This window comes from Molothrus aeneus, chromosome 11, assembly GCF_037042795.1.
Source record: "Molothrus aeneus isolate 106 chromosome 11, BPBGC_Maene_1.0, whole genome shotgun sequence".
Lineage (NCBI taxonomy): Eukaryota > Metazoa > Chordata > Aves > Passeriformes > Icteridae > Molothrus > Molothrus aeneus.
The window spans coordinates 1,520,365-1,541,675 of record NC_089656.1 but is presented as its reverse complement, the minus strand read 5'-3'; the positions used below and the strand labels follow the sequence as shown (position 1 = coordinate 1,541,675).

The 21,311-nt window shown below is 47.0% G+C and overlaps 1 protein-coding gene across 1 annotated transcript in view; it reads right to left on the bottom strand.

The window, feature by feature from the left end:
• Nucleotides 1-11,367: 11,367 nt before the first annotated feature.
• The window catches only part of CDH5 (cadherin 5), a 29,165-nt gene continuing 19,221 nt past the window's right edge, over nucleotides 11,368-21,311 (bottom strand). The window contains exons 5-12 of the mRNA XM_066557652.1: nucleotides 20,783-20,947; nucleotides 20,208-20,395; nucleotides 18,250-18,503; nucleotides 17,525-17,667; nucleotides 16,852-16,976; nucleotides 15,307-15,415; nucleotides 14,784-15,029; nucleotides 11,368-14,009 (exon numbers count right to left, since the gene is read on the bottom strand). Of these exons, the coding sequence (XP_066413749.1) occupies nucleotides 13,516-14,009; nucleotides 14,784-15,029; nucleotides 15,307-15,415; nucleotides 16,852-16,976; nucleotides 17,525-17,667; nucleotides 18,250-18,503; nucleotides 20,208-20,395; nucleotides 20,783-20,947 (1,724 nt within the window). The 3' untranslated portion in view covers nucleotides 11,368-13,515. The remainder of the gene's footprint in view (nucleotides 14,010-14,783; nucleotides 15,030-15,306; nucleotides 15,416-16,851; nucleotides 16,977-17,524; nucleotides 17,668-18,249; nucleotides 18,504-20,207; nucleotides 20,396-20,782; nucleotides 20,948-21,311) is intronic.

Genomic DNA, 21,311 nt, shown 5'->3' with positions numbered 1-21,311 from the left:
ATGGCAGAAAAAAGGCATTTGTTCTCTCTAGAGATGAGGGCAAATGATATGGATCAGCAGAAAAAAATCTTTTGAAATGAGTTTATTGGAAGGAATAAGATCAGCTGCTGTAATGTTCTCTGTGTTGCAAACCTGCTATTGCAGCTCAGGCTGTTCCCATTGCAGCAAAGCATTCTTGAAAGGACTGGAACTGCTTGCCCAGCAGAGCTCCATACAGCAGGATCTCTGTAATTCAGCTTCCACCAGCATTTCTGGGTCTAACCCATCTTCAGGGCCCTATAACTCAGCTTTTAGATCTTCATTTGTTGCTTGCAATGTGCTGTGCTGTGATTCAACATTTGTCCAAACATCTTGATGTGAAACTGTGCTCTCCTAATGGTGGAGCCCTGTTCAGATCAGAGCTGTGTAGAGTTCTATATTTATATATTTGTATTTATTCCAGAGGCCTGTGGCCATGTGGACTCCTTGCAGACTGTCCTTGCATCTGAACACCAGTAGCCAACACATATTTTTGAGTTCACTAAGAGACTTATTCCTGCAGGATGAAGTACTTGTGCTGTGCTCAGAGGAGGACAGGAAAATCACAGAAGGCCTCTGAACCTGGTGACTGAGAACATCAGAGGTGGGTAGAAATTAAAAAAAATATAGTCTTAGTTATACAAGAAAAACAGGTGAGAGTTGGTTATTTATTGTGGTTTGAAAAAGGCTGATTTGGGCAGCTGCACTAAAGGTCTGATGTGAGTACTACAAATGGCAAAGATAAACATAATTCTTAGAGGCAGAATCAGAGGAGTGAAAAGGCACTGAAACTTGGATCCCTTGACTAAAAGTAAATATTTTTCAATCCCATACAGAGCCACATGAGGTGTGTTGTTCATATGTTTAGCATTTCATAAAAATAACACTTTATTTCCCACCAGTGTTTTCTGCTGTAAATACTCTTTGTGGCTATGTCATGGATTATAAATGCCTAAGACAGTAATTTTAACTTCCAGATGTGTGTTTGACTGCCTTGTTTTAACACTCCCTGATGTGAAGTGTTACCCCTCACCCTTGGTCACAGGGACCTGTGAGGTGCTGCAGGTTCTCTGTTAATTGCAGTGGAATAATGCTGTACATGCCATGCAGAGCTGTAAATATGGGCAGGGGAGCATGTCTTACTTACAGATTTTTGTAGATCTTTTGCAAAATTCTCTTGCGCCTGGAAATTGCTTTAAAATGATGAGTGGTACTAAAAATTTCATCTGTAAAATGAGTAAATGTAAGAGAAATTCCTTATTCAGGATGCATTGGTGTGTGTTAACAAAGCCTTGCAGTGTGTCTGTGTGGCTCCTGTGGCACAGGAAGGGGAAGGGCCTTTCAGAAGGGAATCCCACTTTGAAGACTTGATGTGAAAAAGCAAAAATTGGCCTCCATGATGTACCTGAGATGGGAAGGAAGTCTGTGTCCCAGTGAGGGTACAGGCCCTGAGCTCTGCTCTTGCCAGCAGGCTTCCTTAGTGCATGGTGTTCATAGGGCCTAATTGCCTCCTAAAATACCAAAGGTGACCAGCTTGGCATAGTCAGTTTGGTCACCAGTTAATGTTCTGCCAGATCCCCTCTCCTGGAAGGCTGTGTGTGCTTCCACTGCCCTCAGGAGGGACTGATGTGACAGCAGAGGGGTCACACACAGCCCTGCCCAAGTGCTTGGCTCGGGGTGGGTGGCAGCAGCTCTCTGGTCACAGAAACACAACTTCCCCAGGCATTGTTCTGGGAAAGGCTGTCAGAAGAGCAGAGAAAAGAATGAGAAACAATTCTTACCTCAACACCTGGTGTTGTGCACATGTGGAATGTGTTATGGAGATTTGTTTACCAAAGGGTGGCTTCTTAATTAGCCAATGGTGATGGGTTTTGATTGAAGGACCAGTTAGGTCCAGGTGTATTGTAACTGCCTATAGAAGCAATGGGTTTCTTAATAATGATATATAATAAAGGGATTGATCAGCCTTCTGTGAATCATGGAGTCTATGCTGATTATTACCTGGCCAGGGGCCTGCTGTGACAACTGTGCACAAAAATCCAGAGATGGTGATGAAATCCAAGAAGCCCAATTCTGATTAGGGTTAATGCTTAATCACCTATTTATAGGAAGGAATTAATTGTGGAGATGGTTTTACCAGGATTGAAGAGAATCACTAATGTTTCCAGCTAACTCAAAGCTCTTCCAGTGAAGGAAGAAGAGGGGCTGGCTGTTCTTTCATGGCCCTTCAGGGAGGGTTTAATGCTTTGCACCTCCTCCAAGTGATTTCTCTGCCTGGCTTGAGCAGCAGTTTTGCCAGATCCAGGCAGGCCCTGAGGGGCAGATCTGAGGCTCTTCAAGTTGGGATTTCTCAGGCTGCTGACAGTGGGCACTGCCAAGTAAACAGAGTGACAAAATGGTTTTTTTTGCCAGCATGCCACCTGGCATTTCTCACTGCCCAGTGTTTATCCCTTGGCTTTCCAGGTGTGTTCCTTGGTGCCAGCTTTTCCCCACAGTTGAGTTTTGTGGTGGATCCCTGCTAGCCTGGCTCCTGCTGATGCTGGCTCTTGCTGTTGAGTTCTAGCAGGACTGGCCATGGCCATCTGAGCCTTGTCCTGGCTGCACTGGTCACAAAGGCTTTGGGTTTTGCTGCTCTGGGTCCTCACCTGGCTGCAATTGCAGAGCTCAGGTCATTCCCAGGCTCGGAATTCCACAGAGAGCAGGGCCCTGCTTGTGTCTGCAAGGGCAAATTGCTGCAGGAGTGGGAGCCCACCCAGCCCCAGAGCTGGAGCAGCCAGCAGTGACATTTGGGCACTTTCAGTGTCCATGTGGATGGCTCTTTTCCAGCTGGTGATACACAGGATAGCTTCTTGTCCTCCCCAGCTGTGTCACACACCCACATCATCCATCATTATCCATCCTCCCTCCTGCTCCAGCAGGAATTCCTCAGCCAGCAAGGCTGTGCTCCAAGGCATGGCAAAGCCCAGCTGCAGGGAGTGTGTGCAGAGAACCTGCCCTTGGTGGCCTTGGAGCAAGCCCAGGCTGCCAGCAGGACCTGCTGGCCAGGCTGGAGGTGTCACCTGTGCTGTCACTGTGCCAGGACAGCAGCTCTGGGGGGACCCTCACTGCTGGCAGCTGCTCCTTTGGAGAGGGGACCTGGCAGGGTGGGATCTGGTCAGGGTGGGAGCTGGCAGGGTGGGAGCTGGCAGGGTGGGATTGGGTCAGGGTGGGAGCTGGCAGGGTGGGATCTGGTCAGGGTGGGAGCTGGCAGGGTGGGATTGGGTCAGGGTGGGAGCTGGGCAGGGTGGGAGCTGGGCAGGGTGGGATTGGGTCAGGGTGGGATCTGGTCAGGGTGGGATCTGACAGGGTGGGATCTGGGCAGGGTGGGAGCTGGCAGGGTGGGATCTGGGCGGGGTGGGATCTGGCAGGGTGGGATCTGACAGGGTGGGATTGGGTCAGGGTGGGATCTGGGCAGGGTGGGAGCTGGCAGGGTGGGATTGGGGCAGGGTGGGATCTGGCAGGGTGGGATCTGACAGGGTGGGATCTGGGCAGGGTGGGATCTGGGCAGGGTGGGAGCTGGCAGGGTGGGATTGGGTCAGGGTGGGATTGGGTCAGGGTGGGAGCTGGGCAGGGTGGGATCTGGCAGGGTGGGATTGGGTCAGGGTGGGAGCTGGCAGGGTGGGAGCTGGCAGGGTGGGATCTGGCAGGGTGGGAGCTGGGCAGGGTGGGATTGGGTCAGGGTGGGAGCTGGCAGGGTGGGATCTGGTCAGGGTGCTGGTCACCAGGCCCTGGACACTCTGTGGGGGCAGGATGGGGTCTGTGGGGCAGCAGAGGTGTGGGCTGAGCAGGCTGAGGTGGCTCAGCTGCTGTGAGCAATGGGGCAGCTGTGTCCCTCCAGGCTGGCTCTGCTCACAGGGAATTTGCTACTGTGTACAGCAGAATTTTTGGATCAGAGGGAGAAATAACATTTTAAATTCACCTGCTGCTGTTTCTCTTTCCTCCTCCCTTTGCATCCTGCTTGCAGTCCAGGGCTGTTTGGGACATGTTGTCAGTGTGCACAAACACTTAATTTGTCACCTTTGTCCTTATCTTAGCCCAGTGAAATGTCACAAACAGATCTTAGGCTGACCTGGGTGTTTGCTGTTGTTCTTTGTGGCTGACCAGCTGCAGTTGGTCCTGATGATCTGCAGGTGATGTGGATCCCAAAGGCAGAGCCAGCCTCTCCCACTGTGCTCTCTCTTGGCAGAGCTGCTGGATCTGCAGGAATCTGTGCAGAGGAGGGGCAGGAGAGAGGATGGAGGCTGATTGACTTGCTGAACTGGATCCACTTGCAAGAAGTCTTTGATTTGCAGGCAGTTACTAATCTGTAATTGTGTGACAGGATTTCTGTGAATGCTTCCAACTTTTAGGTGATCACTGAAAGGTTCCTGGTACATTTTTGTTACTGGTTTGTTTCTGTGGCTACTTGGGAAAGTTTTGCTGCATGGTTATAACATAGAAATAATTAATGAATTGTAACTAGTGGATAAGGTGTGTGCTTGTAAACAAATGTTCTCATTCATGGTAAAACAGAACCAAGAGTCACTGAAGATAAAAATTATTTGGTGTTGCTTCAGAAAATCCTGTTCAGTAGTTGTAGTTTGGTTTGGAAAGAGAATGTTCTAGAGAAATGGGGTTGGACATCCTATTTCCAAATCACCCAAACCAGAGTGCAGTGTCTTGTGACAAAGCAGCAGGATTTGGTGCTGACTCCTCCTGGCAAACAGGCCAACGTGCCCCAGGGAGGATGGTCTGGATTGAGGCTGATTGAAGGAGGCATCTGGAGATGGCATCCTCCTCCCCAGAGCCCTTCCTTGCCCTCCATGCCCTCCAGAACTGCTGCCTGAACGAATCACTGCCTTTTCCTGCAGAAATCCAAGCCTTGCAGCCTCCCTGGCTTCCACAAATGTCTGGGAATTCTTGTGGAGTCAGCGCTAAAGAATGAATGGATGGAATGACCTTTGGGGCATCACTGATTTCACTGACCATGGTCGGTGTGAGGTGGCACACAGGGGAGGGGAGTGGGCAGCAGTGGGAATGCAGCAGGCATCCATGGGGGATCCATGAGGGCTCCATTGGGGATTCCTGAGGGGTCCACCGGGGATCCATGGGGGATCCATTGGGGATCCATTGGGAATCCATGGGGGATACATTGTGAATCCATGGGGGATTTATTGTGAATCCATGGGGATTCCATCAGAAATCCATGGGGGATTTATCGTGAATCTATCAGGATTCCATCAGGAATCCATGGGGATCCATGGGGATTCCATTAGGAATCCATTGGGAATCCATGGGGAATCCATTGGGAATCCATGGGGGATCCATTGCGATCCATGGGAGATACATTGGAAATCCATGGGGGATTTATTGTGAATCCATGGGGATTCCATCAGAAATCCATGGGGGATTTATTGTGAATCCATGGGGATTCCATCAGAAATCCATCGGGAATCCATGGGAGTTTTATCGTGTATCCATGGGGATTCCATTAGGGATCCATGGGGAATCCATGGGGGATCCATGGGGATTCCATGGGGGATCCATCGTGAATCAATGCGGGATCCATGGGGGATTCATCAGGAATCCATCAGGAATCCATGGGGGATTTATCAGGAATCCATTGTGAATCCATCGGGAATCCATGGGGGTTTTATTGTTTATCCATGAGGATTCCATTCAGGAATCCATGGGGGATCCATGGGGGATCCATGGGGAATCCATGGGGGATCCATGGGGATTCCATGGGGGATCCATCGTGAATCAATGCGGGATCCATGGGGGATCCATCAGGAATCCATTGGGGATCCATGGGAGATCCATCGGGCATCAATCGGAATCCATTGGGATCCATGGGGGATCCATCGTGAATCAATGCGGGATCCATGGGGGATCCATCAGGAATCCATTGGGGATCCATGGGAGATCCATCGGGCATCCATCGGGATCCATCGGGATCCATGGGGATTCCATGGGGGATCCATCGGGCAGCCCCAGCTCGGCCGTGCCCAGCGCTGCCCTCGGGCACCACCTGGCGGCCGCCGGCGGTCACTGCAGCCCGCGCTGCTGCGGCGGGGCCGCGGATCGGGTCGGGATAAAACAGGAAAAAGGGAAAAGGGAAAAAAGGGAATAAAGGGCAGTGTGCGGGGGGCAGGGATAAAGAATAGAGAGCAGTGTCCCGGGAGCAGAGATACGGATTAAAGGGCAGTGTCCCGGGTCCGAGGGCAGGGACACGGGATAGAGGGCAGTGTCCTGATGCTGAGAGCAGGACATGGGGAACAGGGAGTGTCCTGGGGCCGGGATCGGGATCACCGGATAAAGGGCAGTGTATCGGTGCTGAGAGCAGGGACAAGGCTCAGGTTCCCTGAAGTGCCAGGGGTTCCACACATCAGTGCTGTGGGACACACCAAGTGCAGCTCAGGCCTTTGACATTTTGGGGTTTGCTCTGAATTTTAGGGGGGGGAGGCAAGAGGGAAGCCTGGACAGCTGTTTAGAAAAGCCATTTTTGAACGCTGGAGCTGGGAATTGTGTTTAGGCTCTTTGCAGTGCCCAGTGCAGGGCAGTTCGTGTTTCGGGCTCCATGTGCAGGTCAGTTCGTGTTCAGGCTCTTTGCAGTGTCCCAGTGCAGGTCAGTTCATGTTTCAGGCTCTTTGTGCAGTGCAGGTCAGTTCATGTTTCAGGCTCTTTGCAGTGCCCAGTGCAGGGCAGTTCATGTTTCAGGCTCTTTGTGCAGTGCAGGTCAGTTCATGTTTCAGGCTCTTTGCAGTGCCCAGTGCAGGGCAGTTCGTGTTTAGGCTCTTTGCAGTGTCCCAGTGCAGGTCAGTTCATGTTTCAGGCTCTTTGCAGTGCCCAGTGCAGGGCAGTTCATGTTTCAGGCTCTTTGCAGTGTCCCAGTGCAGGTCAGTTCATGTTTCAGGCTCTTTGCAGTGCCCAGTGCAGGGCAGTTCATGTTTCAGGCTCTTTGCAGTGCCCATTGCAGGGCAGTTCATGTTTAGGCTCTTTGCAGTGCCCAGTGCAGGGCAGTTCATGTTTCAGGCTCTTTGCAGTGCCCAGTGCAGGGCAGTTCATGTTTCAGGCTCTTTGCAGTGTCCCAGTGCAGGGCAGTTCATGTTTCAGGCTCTTTGCAGTGCCCATTGCAGGGCAGTTTGTGTTTAGGCTCTTTGCAGTGCCCAGTGCAGGGCAGTTCATGTTTCAGGCTCTTTGCAGCGTCCCAGTGCAGGGCAGTTCATGTTTAGGCTCTTTGCAGTGCCCAGTGCAGGGCAGTTCATGTTTCAGGCTCTTTGCAGTGCCCAGTGCAGGGCAGTTCGTGTTTAGGCTCTTTGTGCAGTGCAGGGCAGTTCATGTTTCAGGCTCTTTGCAGTGCCCAGTGCAGGGCAGTTCATGTTTCAGGGTCTTTGCAGTGCCCAGTGCAGGGCAGTTCGTGGTGCCAGCACTGTCCCCATCCGTGGCGCAGAGCAGAGGGGGCTCCTGGGGCTGCCTTTGGCCCTCCCCATGTGGGGATGCTCTGCTTTGGAGCAGCATTGCAGGCCAGGCTTTGGGCTCCTGGGGCTGCCACCAGAGCTCCTGGGACCATTTGCAGCCCAGCTGTTTCTGACCTCTTGGCAAACCTCACTGGGGTTGTGTTTGCTGGATGTGTCCGCCCAGGAGCTCTGTCCTGCTTTGTTCTGGTGCCTTCACCCAGAGCTCTGGTTTTCCTTTTTTAATGAGGAATTAAAGAATTGCAGAAATTTCTGACTGATTGTGGCATTGATGAAGGGGTTAACTGGACGAATTGAGGCAGTCTTGAGGGGAAGCAGGTGGGACAGCTCCTCACTGAGGATAAGTGGAAGGAACTGCTGGTTTTCCCTTTTCCTTTAGGTCAGGCAGGAACAAAGTCAGGAAGGTGAGAGAGGTCAGCAAAGATCTGTGCATGTTTATTGCTCATAAAAGCATTTTTCTGGTATTGTTTTATTTTCCTTATTTTCTGATGCAGCCTGAAAGAATGTCTTTGGTGTTTTATTTTCTGTTGTGTTTTTTCTATGGACAAGATTCAATCTAAATCTTCCACTGTGATCTGATCAGACTCTTATTCATTTCCTGGTAGGACTTCATGACTTGTGGTACACTAAGATTGTGAAATGGGAAGATTTCAATGAGAAAGATATCACCTTGGTGATGTATTTAATCCCAGAAAGTTTGTGAAGAGTTTTATTTCTTACTCTCTCAAACTTGAAACATTTGTTAAAAAAAAAAGGGGAGAATAGGTCAGAGAGGATGGAGATTATTTATTTTAGTCCTAACCCCACATGAAATATAATGAGTGTAACTATTAGTTCTGGCCAAATAAGAGAGTACATCACCATATTTACTGCCACCAGAGCATTTTCCCTGCATGTGACATATGCTAGGGAGTGAAAAGATGTAAAATAAATGTATAGAGGTGGATCTGTACCCTGAACCCTGAGCTCCAGAAAGCAAGGGAGGCTTTGCAGGCAGCCCTGGCAGGGTGACAACTCCTGGGCAGGGCAGGGGTCACTGCCAGCCTGGCTGGGCCCTCCTGGGGCTCTCCCAAGCCCTTGGGGCTGAAAGGAGGAAAGGAAGAATGCACTTGAAGAAAAAGAGCTCAGAAATGGTTATTTGATTTTCCTCTGGTAACCAATCCTTCTGTTTTCATTGGGTTTGCTGTTGCAGCAGCACTGGACTGCAATGGGATAATAAATCATAGAATTGTTCTTTCTTTCTTTCTCTGACTGGTGTAAATTTGCCTTGATAAGGGGACCTTGGCTCACCTGCCCTACCTGGGATGTGCCACTGTGTGCCAGGTGTTCGCATTCAAACAGCTTTTCATGGCTGCTTTGATACATATCAAGGATTCTCATCACAAGCCATTGCTTCATAAAAAGTTCTAATGGGGTGGGAGTAAAAAACACTTTATTAAATGGCATGAACTTCTGGATCTGAATGTAATAAAACAATAATTTATGATATATTTTTAGGGATAAGAGATTAAAGTGCATATTAATTAAATGAATAATGAAAACCTTTGTGAGATTCTCTCCCACAAGTTGTAAGTAGCTGTTTAATCAAATTCTTTCTATGGAAAAATGCATTTCATTATAAGATAATTAGCACATCTATTGTGTTTTTAATACAACTTGTGCTAAAGTGTGTTTGATCTGGTGTTTGCTCATGGCAATTAGCAGTGAAGGAATTGAACTTTTTTGCTTTATTCCGGGCTCTGTAAATTATAAGTGCCCTATCTGGGGAAAATGGATGTGATCTTTTGTAAAGCCCTAGATTAATCTTGGGAATATACTGGGGTAGTCATTAGCAGCAGCAAAAAGAGAAGGTGGGGAGCTGTTCTGCCTAAAGCTGCAAATTTAGGGGTGATTTTAATTTCTGGCACCGATGTGTTGTGTCTGTCCTGAGGAAGCTGGAGGGTCTTCTGTGCCCCAGAGTGTTCTGCACAGGTTCAGGTTCTGTACAGGTTCAGGTTCTGCACAGGTTGAGGTTCTGCTCAGGTTCTGTTCAGGTTCTGCAGAGGTTCTGTTCAGGTTCTGCACAGGTTCAGGTTCTGCACAGGTTCTGCTCAGGTTCTGTTCAGGTTCTGCAGAGGTTCTGTTCAGGTTCTGCACAGGTTCTGCACAGGTTCTGCAGAGGTTCTGCACAGGTTCTGTTCAGGTTCTGCACAGGTTCTGCACAGGTTCTGCACAGGTTCTGCACAGGTTCTCTTCAGGTTCTGCACAGGTTCTGTTCAGGTTCTGCACAGGTTCTGCTCAGGTTCAGGTTCTGCACAGGTTCTGCTCAGGTTCAGGTTCTGTACAGGTTCTGTTCAGGTTCAGGTTCTGCACAGGTTCTGCTCAGGTTCAGGTTCTGCAGAGGTTCTGTTCAGGTTCTGCACAGGTTCTGTTCAGGTTCAGGTTCTGCACAGGTTCTGCTCAGGTTCAGGTTCTGCACAGGTTCTGTTCAGGTTCTGCACAGGTTCTGCTCAGGTTCAGGTTCTGTACAGGTTCTGTTCAGGTTCAGGTTCTGCACAGGTTCTCTTCAGGTTCTGCAGAGGTTCTGTTCAGGTTCTGCACAGGTTCTGCACAGGTTCAGGTTCTGCACAGGTTCTGTTCAGGTTCTGCACAGGTTCAGGTTCTGTACAGGTTCTGTTCAGGTTCTGCTCAGGTTCTGCACAGGTTCTGCAGAGGTTCTGCTCAGGTTCTGCAGAGGTTCTGTTCAGGTTCTGCAGAGGTTCTGCTCAGGTTCTGCTCAGGTTCTGCACAGGTTCTGCACAGGTTCTGCACAGGTTCTGTTCAGGTTCTGCTCAGGTTCAGGTTCTCTTCAGGTTCTGCACAGGTTCTGCACAGGTTCTGCACAGGTTCTGTTCAGGTTCTGCTCAGGTTCTGCACAGGTTCTGTTCTGGTTCTGCACAGGTTCTGCACAGGTTCTGCACAGGTTCTGCACAGGTTCTGTTCAGGTTCTGCAGAGGTTCTGTTCAGGTTCTGCTCAGGTTCTGCACAGGTTCTGTTCAGGTTCTGCAGAGGTTCTGTTCAGGTTCTGCACAGGTTCTGCACAGGTTCTGCACAGGTTCAGGTTCTGCACAGGTTCTGTTCAGGTTCTGCAGAGGTTCTACACAGGTTCAGGTTCTGCAGAGGTTCTGCTCAGGTTCTGCACAGGTTCTGCACAGGTTCAGGTTCTGCACAGGTTCTGTTCAGGTTCTGCAGAGGTTCTGTTCAGGTTCTGCACAGGTTGTGCACAGGTTCTGCACAGGTTCAGGTTCTGCACAGGTTCTGTTCAGGTTCTGCAGAGGTTCTACACAGGTTCAGGTTCTGCAGAGGTTCTGCTCAGGTTCTGCACAGGTTCAGGTTCTGCACAGGTTCTGTTCAGGTTCTGCAGAGGTTCTGTTCAGGTTCTGTTCAGGTTCTGCAGAGGTTCTGCACCCTGCTGCAGTCTGGGGCAGCAGGACAGGGAGGGGGCCGGGCAGGCTCGGCCCCGTTGATCCCGGTCCCAAATCCCCTGGGGCTGCCCTGCTCCGGGGCTGTGTCAGCCGCTCACACGGGGCAGGAGAGCAGGGCAGGGGCTCGGGGCGGCTCCTGGCCACGCTGATTCCGGGCTGCTGGCACCCCAAAGCTCTGCTGGGGCTGGGATGGGGCCTGCAGGGTCCCACAGGTCCAGCCTGCCCTGCTGGGGCTGTTCTGTGCCAGCAGCTGTGCCAGGAGAGGGGGAAAATGCCTCTACAGAGAGGGCTTGGGTGAGTTAGTGCCTAGGCTGGGCTCCCTTGGGGGGTGTTCATGGCTGGGCTCACTGTGGCACAAACCCTGATGTTGTCTGCTGAGTGGAGCTCGTTAATGCACAGAAAACCCAAACTTGAGATTGGCTTTTATGTAGTAAAAAAACAACATAATACAGTACAGGAGTATAAAAAGAAAATGTCCAGTGCAAACATCATATACATTGGAAATGGATACAGTGTTCCTTAAAATAACTTTAAAAAAAAAATCAGACTTAAAAACAGCAATTCCAAGTAACAGAATCTGGCTGATACCTACCAAAGTACTTGACCTACTGCACTAAATAATTTCCTAACTAACTTTACCTGCTGATAGCCAATACCACAGGTACTGACAAAACCCTTAAACTGTAAGTGTTATTAGTTAGCATTCTTTATAATACACAAATATGTGGAACCCCTAGAGCAATACTGCTGGCTGGATAAAACAAAACACAATGAGCCCATTCAAAATAAAACCAAGGCAGTCACCCCAAAATGTACTTTTTAAAAACAAAGGATAGGTTCTAAGGCTGATTTGCCCAATGGACAGAATTCTCCTCAGTTTTCCTTTAGTTCATATTTGAAAATTTGAGTGATTACATTGTTGATGTTGTATTAATGTCCAGCCAAGTATTGCATTGGACTTTTTACAGCAGTGAGGAGCAGTGTGAGACCATGGTTGTGCATTGTTATTTCCTGCCAAGGAAACCTTTCAGGGGAAGGGAATGTGAATAGTGTGAATTGGAGATGATGTGAACAAGTAAAAAGCAAATTTGTGAGGTTCCACTATACTTGTTTAAGGAAAAAAAAAAAGGATTTAGTATTATTTGGTTAGCTACCAGATTTAAATAATCAAATCAACTAAACTAATACATACAGCTCCAGCACAGACCCTGCACAGTGGAGGATCTGTGTAGTAGGGCTCTGTTCCTGTTGGAGGCAACAGGACTCAGGACTCTGCAGTGCTGGAAGCCAGAGACAGGCCATGGTCCCAAGGGACCCGCTTTTCCCAAAAGGTGTTTGGCTGGGTCCCTTCCAGTGTGGGAAGTTTCATTCTGGTCATTCTGTGGCTCTTCACAGGTGGAAGCTGAGCACAGTCCCTTTCCAGAGACATGGTGGCTGCAGCTCCAAACCTGCCTTACATTTGTGGTGCTTTTAAGCAGCCCAGTGTGTTGGTGTGTAGCATCTTGGTATGGGAGTCTACAGTATTTTCCTAGGTGGAAAAAACTCCTTTTACAGTACCTGCTTAGAAAAAAAGCACAACAGTTTCACAGTAATGAGGCCCTTCTTTTTTTTGTCCCTGAAAAAATGCTATTGCTTTAATAATATTGAATAAACCCCCTATTCAACCTCTTTAGAAATCTAGAGAGACCTGTATTTCCATCTAGAGAGATTTACAGTGTTGGAGTCTTGACATTCCCCTGATCTCCACATTTCCTGCCCTGCAGGACATGTTCCATTGAGTAACACTGAGATCCTATTTACAGAGAGAAAAAACAATTTTGCTGCTAGCTAGAGCAAATTCTAGCATGCCAGAAATGTGCCTGAAATTGTCATCAGGCTGTTAAAAATGACAGATGAAACCAGATTGTGTGTCTAAAAATCCTGTCTAATTTTATCTTGAGTAACTCGTAGATGTAGTAGAAAACTATAAAGCAAAAATAATTAATAGAAGGGAAATAAGGAAAAAACAATGCTTCTTTTTGAAAGTGATGGAATAATTTCTAATACTAAGTGATAGACCATATGTTCCTCCTCTCTTCTGCTGGGTGAGCATAAGTGTGGAATATCAATAAAGATGTTGCAAGAGGGGCAGGCAAAGCAGCCAGCTGGAGATCCAGGGGGGCTCAAACATCCATTCCCAATGGCACTGAGCTCTCTGTCCCAGTGGAGGGTGACCTTGGATGCATGTGGATGGAAACAATACAGGAGGAGAGGATTGAGGGAGAAACTGGGGACAAAACCTGGAGAAGTGGGGAAGAGGGGGCGAGGAGGTGTGTTCTGGAAGACTTGAGCAGATCAGTGAGCAGGAATTTTGGGGCAAAAAATGATTGTTAGTGAGGACAGTAGGGCTGGGGGAAGTTAATATAGGTGATCTCTGTGTGTCTTTTTAATGCTACTGCAGGTTTTTTCCATGCCTGTTTGAAATCCTTGAGGGAAGAGCTGTGAGTTCCTCTTTGGCCACTGGCAGTCTCTGGTGTCTATCTGTAGCAAGAGGGAGAAAACTCATGGCTAGTTTGAGCTTAATACACAAAATCTTCACTTGGTTCTGATCCATACAGCTCAGCTAACATCTTGAACCTGGGTCCCCAGTCATTGAGAAAGTCATAGTCAATGTCTGAGTCTGAGGAGCCCGAGCCCAGGGAGCTGAGGGACTCCGCGATGGACTCGGCGCCTTCGTAGCCGTAGATGTGCAGGGTGTCGTAGGGCAGCAAATCCCTGTCATTGTCAGCCTCATCCTTCTTCACCTCAATCATCATCTCCATGCCCCCAGCTCCAGGGGTGATGTTCCCAGGAGGTTTCTGGACCTGTGCATAGGGAGAGGGAGCGGGCTCTGCCTTGAGGCCGTTCTTGCGGACGGAGTTGAGCACGGACACGTCGTAGCTGGTGGTGTCCATCTCACCGCCGCCCTCCTCGTCGTAGGTCACCAGCTGCTCGTGGATCTCTGCCACGCTCCTCCCCAGCCCACTCAGGTCCTTCTTGTGCCTCCTTCTCAGCAGAATCAGCAACGCAATCACTGCAAAGGAAGCTTAGATGAGCGCGTGTGAATAGCGAAGTAAGGCACTAAAACAAATTGCATTTAAGATATGGAACGTAGTCTGAAGTTTTTGGTTTTTTTTTTTTTTTTGAGTGTTTTTTTAACATGTATTTATTTAAAAAATTTCTATTTAAGGATTTGTTGAAGGAGTTCAGTCTGGACAGAGGTTGTTCCCCTGACTCTTGAGCTGGAATCACAAGTACAAGTGCATGGTGTCACAAGGTCATTGAATCAACACCTGCCTTGAACTCTTAATGCCAAGCAACAGATGCTGCTTATGTGGTACTTGTAAAACAGGCCAGTTCTCAGGCAAGGAAAAGGTGCTCAGCCTTCTCTGATAGATTTCAAATGCAGCAAACAGGTACTGGTCTGCTGATTTGTTATAAATGTATTTATGTTCACTGTACTGCTTCAAGGGTTTCCAGACTAGTTCCTGCCACAGGAACCAGGAATCCTGTTGTTATTGCCCCAGCCCAAATTTCCTGTTTTATAGCTGTGTATGAGGCTGGTACCAGTAAATCAAGTATATTATACATGTGTGCAATAGCCTGTCTAGAGGAGTGAGCAGCTTTGCAGCTGAAGCTGTTCAAACAGGCCAGAGAGGAAGAGCACATGAGATGAATCAAATAGGTACAGCATTCCTGGCTTTGTGACCATTTCATAGCCACACAGCTTTTGTAGATCTCAGCTAAAGAAAGAACAAAACATCCTCACACTGTGCTGCAGAGAACATTCCAAAAGTCAGATACTCACCAATGATTGTGAAGATGCAGATAAAAATTGCCACCAGTGCTTGTATGCTGACTCCAACCTGCTTTGCCCTCTCCTCACAGAAGGTGAAGTTGCCTTTCTCGTTGCACTTGCAGACACTGATGAGCAGGGTGTTTGTGCTGGTGAGGTCAGGGTCACCATTGTCTGAGATGAGCACAGGCAGGTAGTGGAATTTGGCAAGTTCCCGATTGAACTGCCCGTATTTGACAGTGATGTTAGCCGTGTTGTCTGGAAGAAGAAAGGACACCCCATTAGGTGATAATCTCCACCAGATTGTCCTCACACATTACCAGTCAGCCTCTTCCCCTTAGACAGTGCCAGCCTTTTGGGAACCCAGTGAAACTTTGGTTTCATCAAACATACTTTTTTTTTAGTATGTTGAGCCTTTTAAAATAGAGTAACTTAGCTCAGCTAGACCAGCCACAGGTCAGTGCTGCAGCTTTTGTTCCCTGAGCCCTGGGGTCCTGCTCTGGCAGCTGAGGAAGGCATTGCAGGGATACACTACCGTAGTTCTCAATCAGGGAGAAGTTGCTGTCTTCTGTGGCCAGCGAGTATCTGAAGAAGCCTCTGGGAGATGTTTCATCCTTGTCAACAGCTGAAATCCTGACAATCACCTGCAAGGATGGAAGAGGTCACAGTTTTCAGTGTACATGGCCTCCAGTGATAAAGCATGTGGGGTGTTTGAGCTGGGCTGTGTGTCCTGTGTAACCCTTCAGTTTCAGGGCAGGACACAGACACCTCAGGATGCTCCTTTTCAAGTTTTTTCAGTTTCAGTTTTTTCTTTGTGGGTCTTCAAAAAGACCAGTTTTTCCTCTTCAAATTGTGTCTAATGAAAGCATGAAAAAAGCCTCATTTTTAAAGACAGATGGCTTGTTGAAGTGTCTAAGATGGTGTCTTCTGAAGTCCTCAGCCTACTCTGAGGTGTGACTGTCATTCCTGGAATGCCTTTGAGACTGACATGCCTGAAGGACATGCTTGGATTTTGAAATCTTCAACCTGATGTACATTAGATATATAAAATACAAAAAATGTGTCTGGTTATATCCCAAAGGTATTTTATAAATTAAACTAAAGGTGAAATTAATACCTTGTGTGTTCTATCAGATAGTTCAGGCAGTGGAACTGTCCTGGTTCTGGCCAGGAAAGAGTTAATTTTTTTCCAGTAGCTGGGAGGGAGCACAGTGGTTTTTCTTGAGCACCTCAAGTAATTTCTGGGAGAGGAAAGGGACTCTCTTCCTGGAGAAGGAACTCCTTCTGTCTGAGCAGGTGTGGTGGAGGGAGTGGTGGGATAATGCTGGTGCTGAGCCAGAGGGAGCATGTTGGGTGGTGTGGCTGCTCTGCACTCTCTCTATTTTTTTCTATATATATATTTCTGTTATTTGTATTGTTGCTATTACTGTTCATTTTCTTATCTCATTGCTGTTTCCAGTAAGTTGTTCTTATCTCAGCCCATGATCTTTCCCTTTTGTGCCTCCAGTTCTCTTCTCCATCTTAAATACACTAAACTGGTACCTCCCCTAAGCCTTGACTCAAATTGTCTTAATCAAACAAATATTACAGTATGGGCTGAACAGTTGTGTCTGAGACCAAACATATAAATCCAAAATACCAACGCTGTGCCAAGTAGTAACAATTTGGATGTGCAGATCCGTGCGCTCTGTGACTACAAAATAACGTTCCATGCAGCAATGTTTCTCTTACTAGTTTGAAATGGTTTCCTCCTCAGTATCACATTCAAGCATCTGTGTGATAGAACTGAGTTGTTGATTCCTGCTGTGCAAAGCTTGACTGTCCTTCATGGCTCAGCTGTCAATACACAGATGTGAGAGCCTGGGGGGAGAGGAGCTGTGCAGCCCATGTGTGCAAGCAGATAAAAGTCAATATTCCAACAGTGCAATATCCTCAAGAGATATTCCTGATGTTTTGGAAATCAGTGAAATAATCGGGTGTTTTGGCATGGAAACTGAGACTCACTTTTATTAAAAGACATCTTTTATTTGAGCTGACAAGCAGTAATTCAGGTTTCAGGGAAATGCTCTCCCTGTCTCACCTTTCCAGGTGCAGCATTTTCACACACTCGGGGTTCCTCAGGAGAAACAAGCTCTGGAGCATTGTCATTGACATCATCCACGATGACGTGCACGTGGGCATGGGACTCTCTGTCAGAAAGGCGGCCTGGAATGACAGCAGGGCACAGCTCACAGCCCAGAGTCCCCACACCACACCTTGTGCCTCCTTCTGTGCCTCCCACATAATGAACATTTTCTAGCTCCATCATAACTGAAACTTTCCCTGTGAGATTTAGATATTTTCCTAAAACCTCTTGTAGTGGTTAAATCATCAAGGATTTTTCAGGAGGAAAATGACAGTAGATTATGGCTTTCCTGGTTCTTCCCACTGCATGCTGATGGACTGAGCATTGTTCTCTGGCACTAAAGCAGCAGGCACAGAACATGTCTATATTGTGAAATATCAAACCAAGCTGGGACTGGCCTGCCCCACTCCCTGGAGCTGAGCAAAGCCAGGGGTCAAATCTTAAAATGATGTCTGACCTATTTGTAGGGACTTGTTTGATTGGGAAGATGATGATGCAAACCCTGAAGCACTCCTTTCATTCCTGGCTCAGCAGGAACATGCTATCAGGTTGTGCCTTTCCTTTTTGACAGCCCTGCTGGAAAGGTGTACCCGGGTTTCTTTCAGACTGGGAAATGGGTGGCACTCACCATCTTCAAGGATCTCCACAGCTGCCACAGTGATGTTGTATGAGGAGCTGAATTCTCTGTCCAGAGGCTTGGGAAGTTGAATAACTCCGGTATTGGATACCCTGACGTAGTCTCCATTAGGATTTGCTCTACGCTGAATATATCTGGATTTTGTTTAAAACAAGATATGTCAATGCATAGCTGGTAATGCTGTGTTTCATTTCATTTCTTCTCAGAGGAAGGTCAGAGATTTCTTGTGTGACAAATTACATTAATATCTTGAACAGGAGGGCTGACAATATTGCCCTAAAACTATGCAAGCTCTGAGAGTGAAATACATCTGTGGGAAGAGTTTCTGTATTATTGTAATTTGCTCTTTCAGAAGTCTATTTTCTTCTCTAAACATATGATTGAGAGAGCTCTTGCAATAAAAAAAAAAAACAAACAATAAATTATAACCATGGAAAAATATCCAAGTTTATATTTTTTTCTCTAAATGTGCAAATGTTTTATCAGTAAGTCCATGTGGTAATGACATGGGTAGATGAAATTTATGTTCAACTTTTGGTGAGCATATATATCCATGGCTGCAGTGCTGGAAAAATTAAATTGGATTATCTTTTGTTTTGTTTGGCAGGCAGATTCTAAAAACATAGGGCCAAAGTCTGGGTTCTTTGTCAAATTCTTGGTGCTCTTAATGGATTCTGCACTTTCAAGTAGAATTGCTAAAGCTGGCGTTGTCTTACCTGATTTTCCGTTTAGCTGCGTCGGGGTCCTCGGCGTGAACTGAGCCGAGAGTTTTCACCTCTGCGTGGTTTTCCCTCACCTTGAACTCGTAGGGGAGTCTCCTGAAGACAGGGGGCTCGTCCACGTCCGTCACCTCGATGACGACGCTCGCGACGCTCCGGGGATTGCCGGGCTTGAAGTGCCGCAGGTTCACGGTGGGGTCGGTGGCCTCGATGCTAAACCTGTACTCTGACACTGCTTCGAAGTCCAGGGGCTAAAAACAAAAAGACAGTTACAGATATTCTTTCACTGGTGATGTCTAAGCAAACTTTCCACTGGCTCTCTGTGCAGTTTTAAGATCTGTGCTTTCATTCATGTTTGGCAATGTTACCAAATTTTATCTTGGCTGGACCCATGGGAGAGCATTTCCCAGCTGAACTTCTCTATCATAGCGTGGCTCAAGGTACCTCTGCTGTGGGACAGATTCATCCAGTAGTTTAAGTTCAGCAAAATAATGTTCTTTCGTTCTATAAAAATTGTCTTTTTATAATGCTGTAACCACCAAACTTGGTGAGCTCCTGTCCCCCAAAGGCTGGGGAAGAGATTCTCCTCTTGGCTGTGCTTTGTGTTCTGAAGACACTCAAGGCAGACTGCAGATCTGCACTGGCTGACAGCTGAGGCATTCAGTGAGAAATGACATCCTCTTCCCTGTTTTTCCAGTTGCCTGAGACTAAAAAAGGAATCACACAATGGGAGGAAGGCCAGGAGCTTGGGCAGTAAGAAATGATCCTTTCAAAGTTTCCTTTGTTCTACCACCTGAGATTCTCACAGCAGTTATGGTGACTCTTGTTTTCCTTTTTGGGCAGACATTGCAAGGGGAAGTGATGGGACTTATCCAGCAGCTGACATTTTATCTCACATAGCTGTGTATTTAAAATTATGATGTGTGCACAGCCAAAATCACATTGGAAACAGGGTGAACTTTGCCCACTTGTGCTGGAGGAAAAGCTGGTTCCAAATCCCTCAGGGAGGGTGTGTGGGGTCTGTGACTGCTCCTCCTCTGGGCAGGCACTGCATTCCCCAGCTCCTGGGAAGCTGGGGAAGAGCTGCACCTGGTGAAGGAGAGCTGCTCATACCCAGTGTGACTGCAGCCAAGGATTTTACTGCCAGTCTTGAAATCCTTGGTACTGTTTTTCCTGAAAGTTTTCTCTTCTTAATGACATTTCTAGTCTTAGCAGTTACAGAGAGGCATTTGGAAGGGAAAAACACATTCCTGTCGATCTGAGGATTACAGGAGCTGATTTATAGTCCTTTCTCCTCTTTTTTTTTTAAGCAGCAAGTCAATGAAATCAATGAAGTCTTGGTTTGGCAATGCTCTGCAGCAGTCCCTCGGTACAAATCATGTGGGTTTCAGAATTTAAAAAAACAAAGAACAGACCCTAATAAAGGCTTTGGAGAGTCTTAAAGACATAAGAAATTAGTGGGGAAGCTCTTTAAAAAAAAGCTTTTTCCTCACCCTGAGGAAAGCGAGGGATCTGTGGCTCGAATTGGAGCAAATGCCAAACTGCAAAGAGACTTTAGAAAGGAGATCACATTTTCTGCTTTGGTTTCAGGTGGGCTTCAGAAGGGAAGGATTCTTTGACTTGGCCATTTGGTTCAACTCTTAAATCCCTGTTTCTTTGAAGCATCCAACCGCCTGAAGTTTGAGAGGAACCCAAAGCACCTAACCTAAATATCTGACACAGCCCCCACTGCCCTCTGCAGTAATTCTGGAGTTTTTCAGGTCTGGAGGTTGAAAAGGACTTGAAATCACCAGCTCTTCTTCATCCAGAGCTCAGAGAGCTGGTGCTCAGGATCAATATATTTCATGCTGACTTTCATGTGTTTCTGTTTTTTCCTGCTGCTAGTCCTAAACCAAAAATATCACTTGTTACACATGGAAAACCACAAGAATCATCTTTGTTATGGGGAAAAGTACCTTCTTCGGCCTAATGATTCCTTCATTTGTGTATGGATTTGCTACAATGTCAAAGGTGTCCCTGAACTCTCCTTGGATAAAGCTGTATCTTGTATTTCTGTGCTGTGGTTCGTCAATATCTTCTACTTTGACTCTGCCAACTTCTCCTCCTACTGAAACGTTTTCAGGAACTTTAAAGTGAAATGATGCTGTTAAAAAAAAAGAGAAATACATAAGGAGTGTGTACATGGAAGTTAGGACTCAGTTAAAATTGTTCTTACTTGACAGATGCACATAAAAATATTTCATTGAGAATTTAGCATTGTATATCTCTAAGACATGTGAAAGCATAAATAATACCCCAAATTGTCAAGATCTTTAGCAAAGGGATGAAATTAATACTGATTTTTGTTTTCAGCTCTAGGTGTGCATTCCCCAGGAAAAGTGGCTCTGGCTGAAACACAGAAGAGCTTCTGAACATGTAAAGGTGTTTTGGCCATTTTTAAGGAAAGCTGAGTTGTGCAGGACCGTGAGCTGAGCTGGCTGTGCTGTGGCAGCCTTTGGCTGCAGGGTGGCTCAGGGCTGGGGGCACTCACAGTGTTTGAACTCTGGGGAGTTGTCGTTGATGTCGGACAAAGCGATGATCACCGTGGCTGTGCTGGAATCCCCAGAGAAACCCGGTGCATCTTTGGCTTGAACAACAATCTCATACGTGGATTTGGTCTCTCTGTCTAAATTAGGCTCTTTTGTATAAATCACACCTGTGAAAAAATAATATTGGATACAATTAGATTTTGCAGCACGTCCAACATCTCTTCAATTTTGGTGGCAAATTTTTATCTTTTTTTATCTCCACACATTCAGCTTTAAGTACCAATCTTACAGTGGTATTTTTCAAGAAATGTTAGAAATTTTTCTTCGAGATGGAAGGTTTAGGAGAGCTCATGCAGAATATTCCTTTTAATGGATCTTTAACCTTTTTACCTGCTTTCTTTGCTCTAGTGTGGTTACAAGAGATACGGACATTGGTTTTAAAACTGGGAAATTTAAGCAAGGAAGTTTAGGAAAGCAAATGATTATTGGTTACTGAATGCTGCTTTGGAATTTGTGTATTCCCTTTTCATG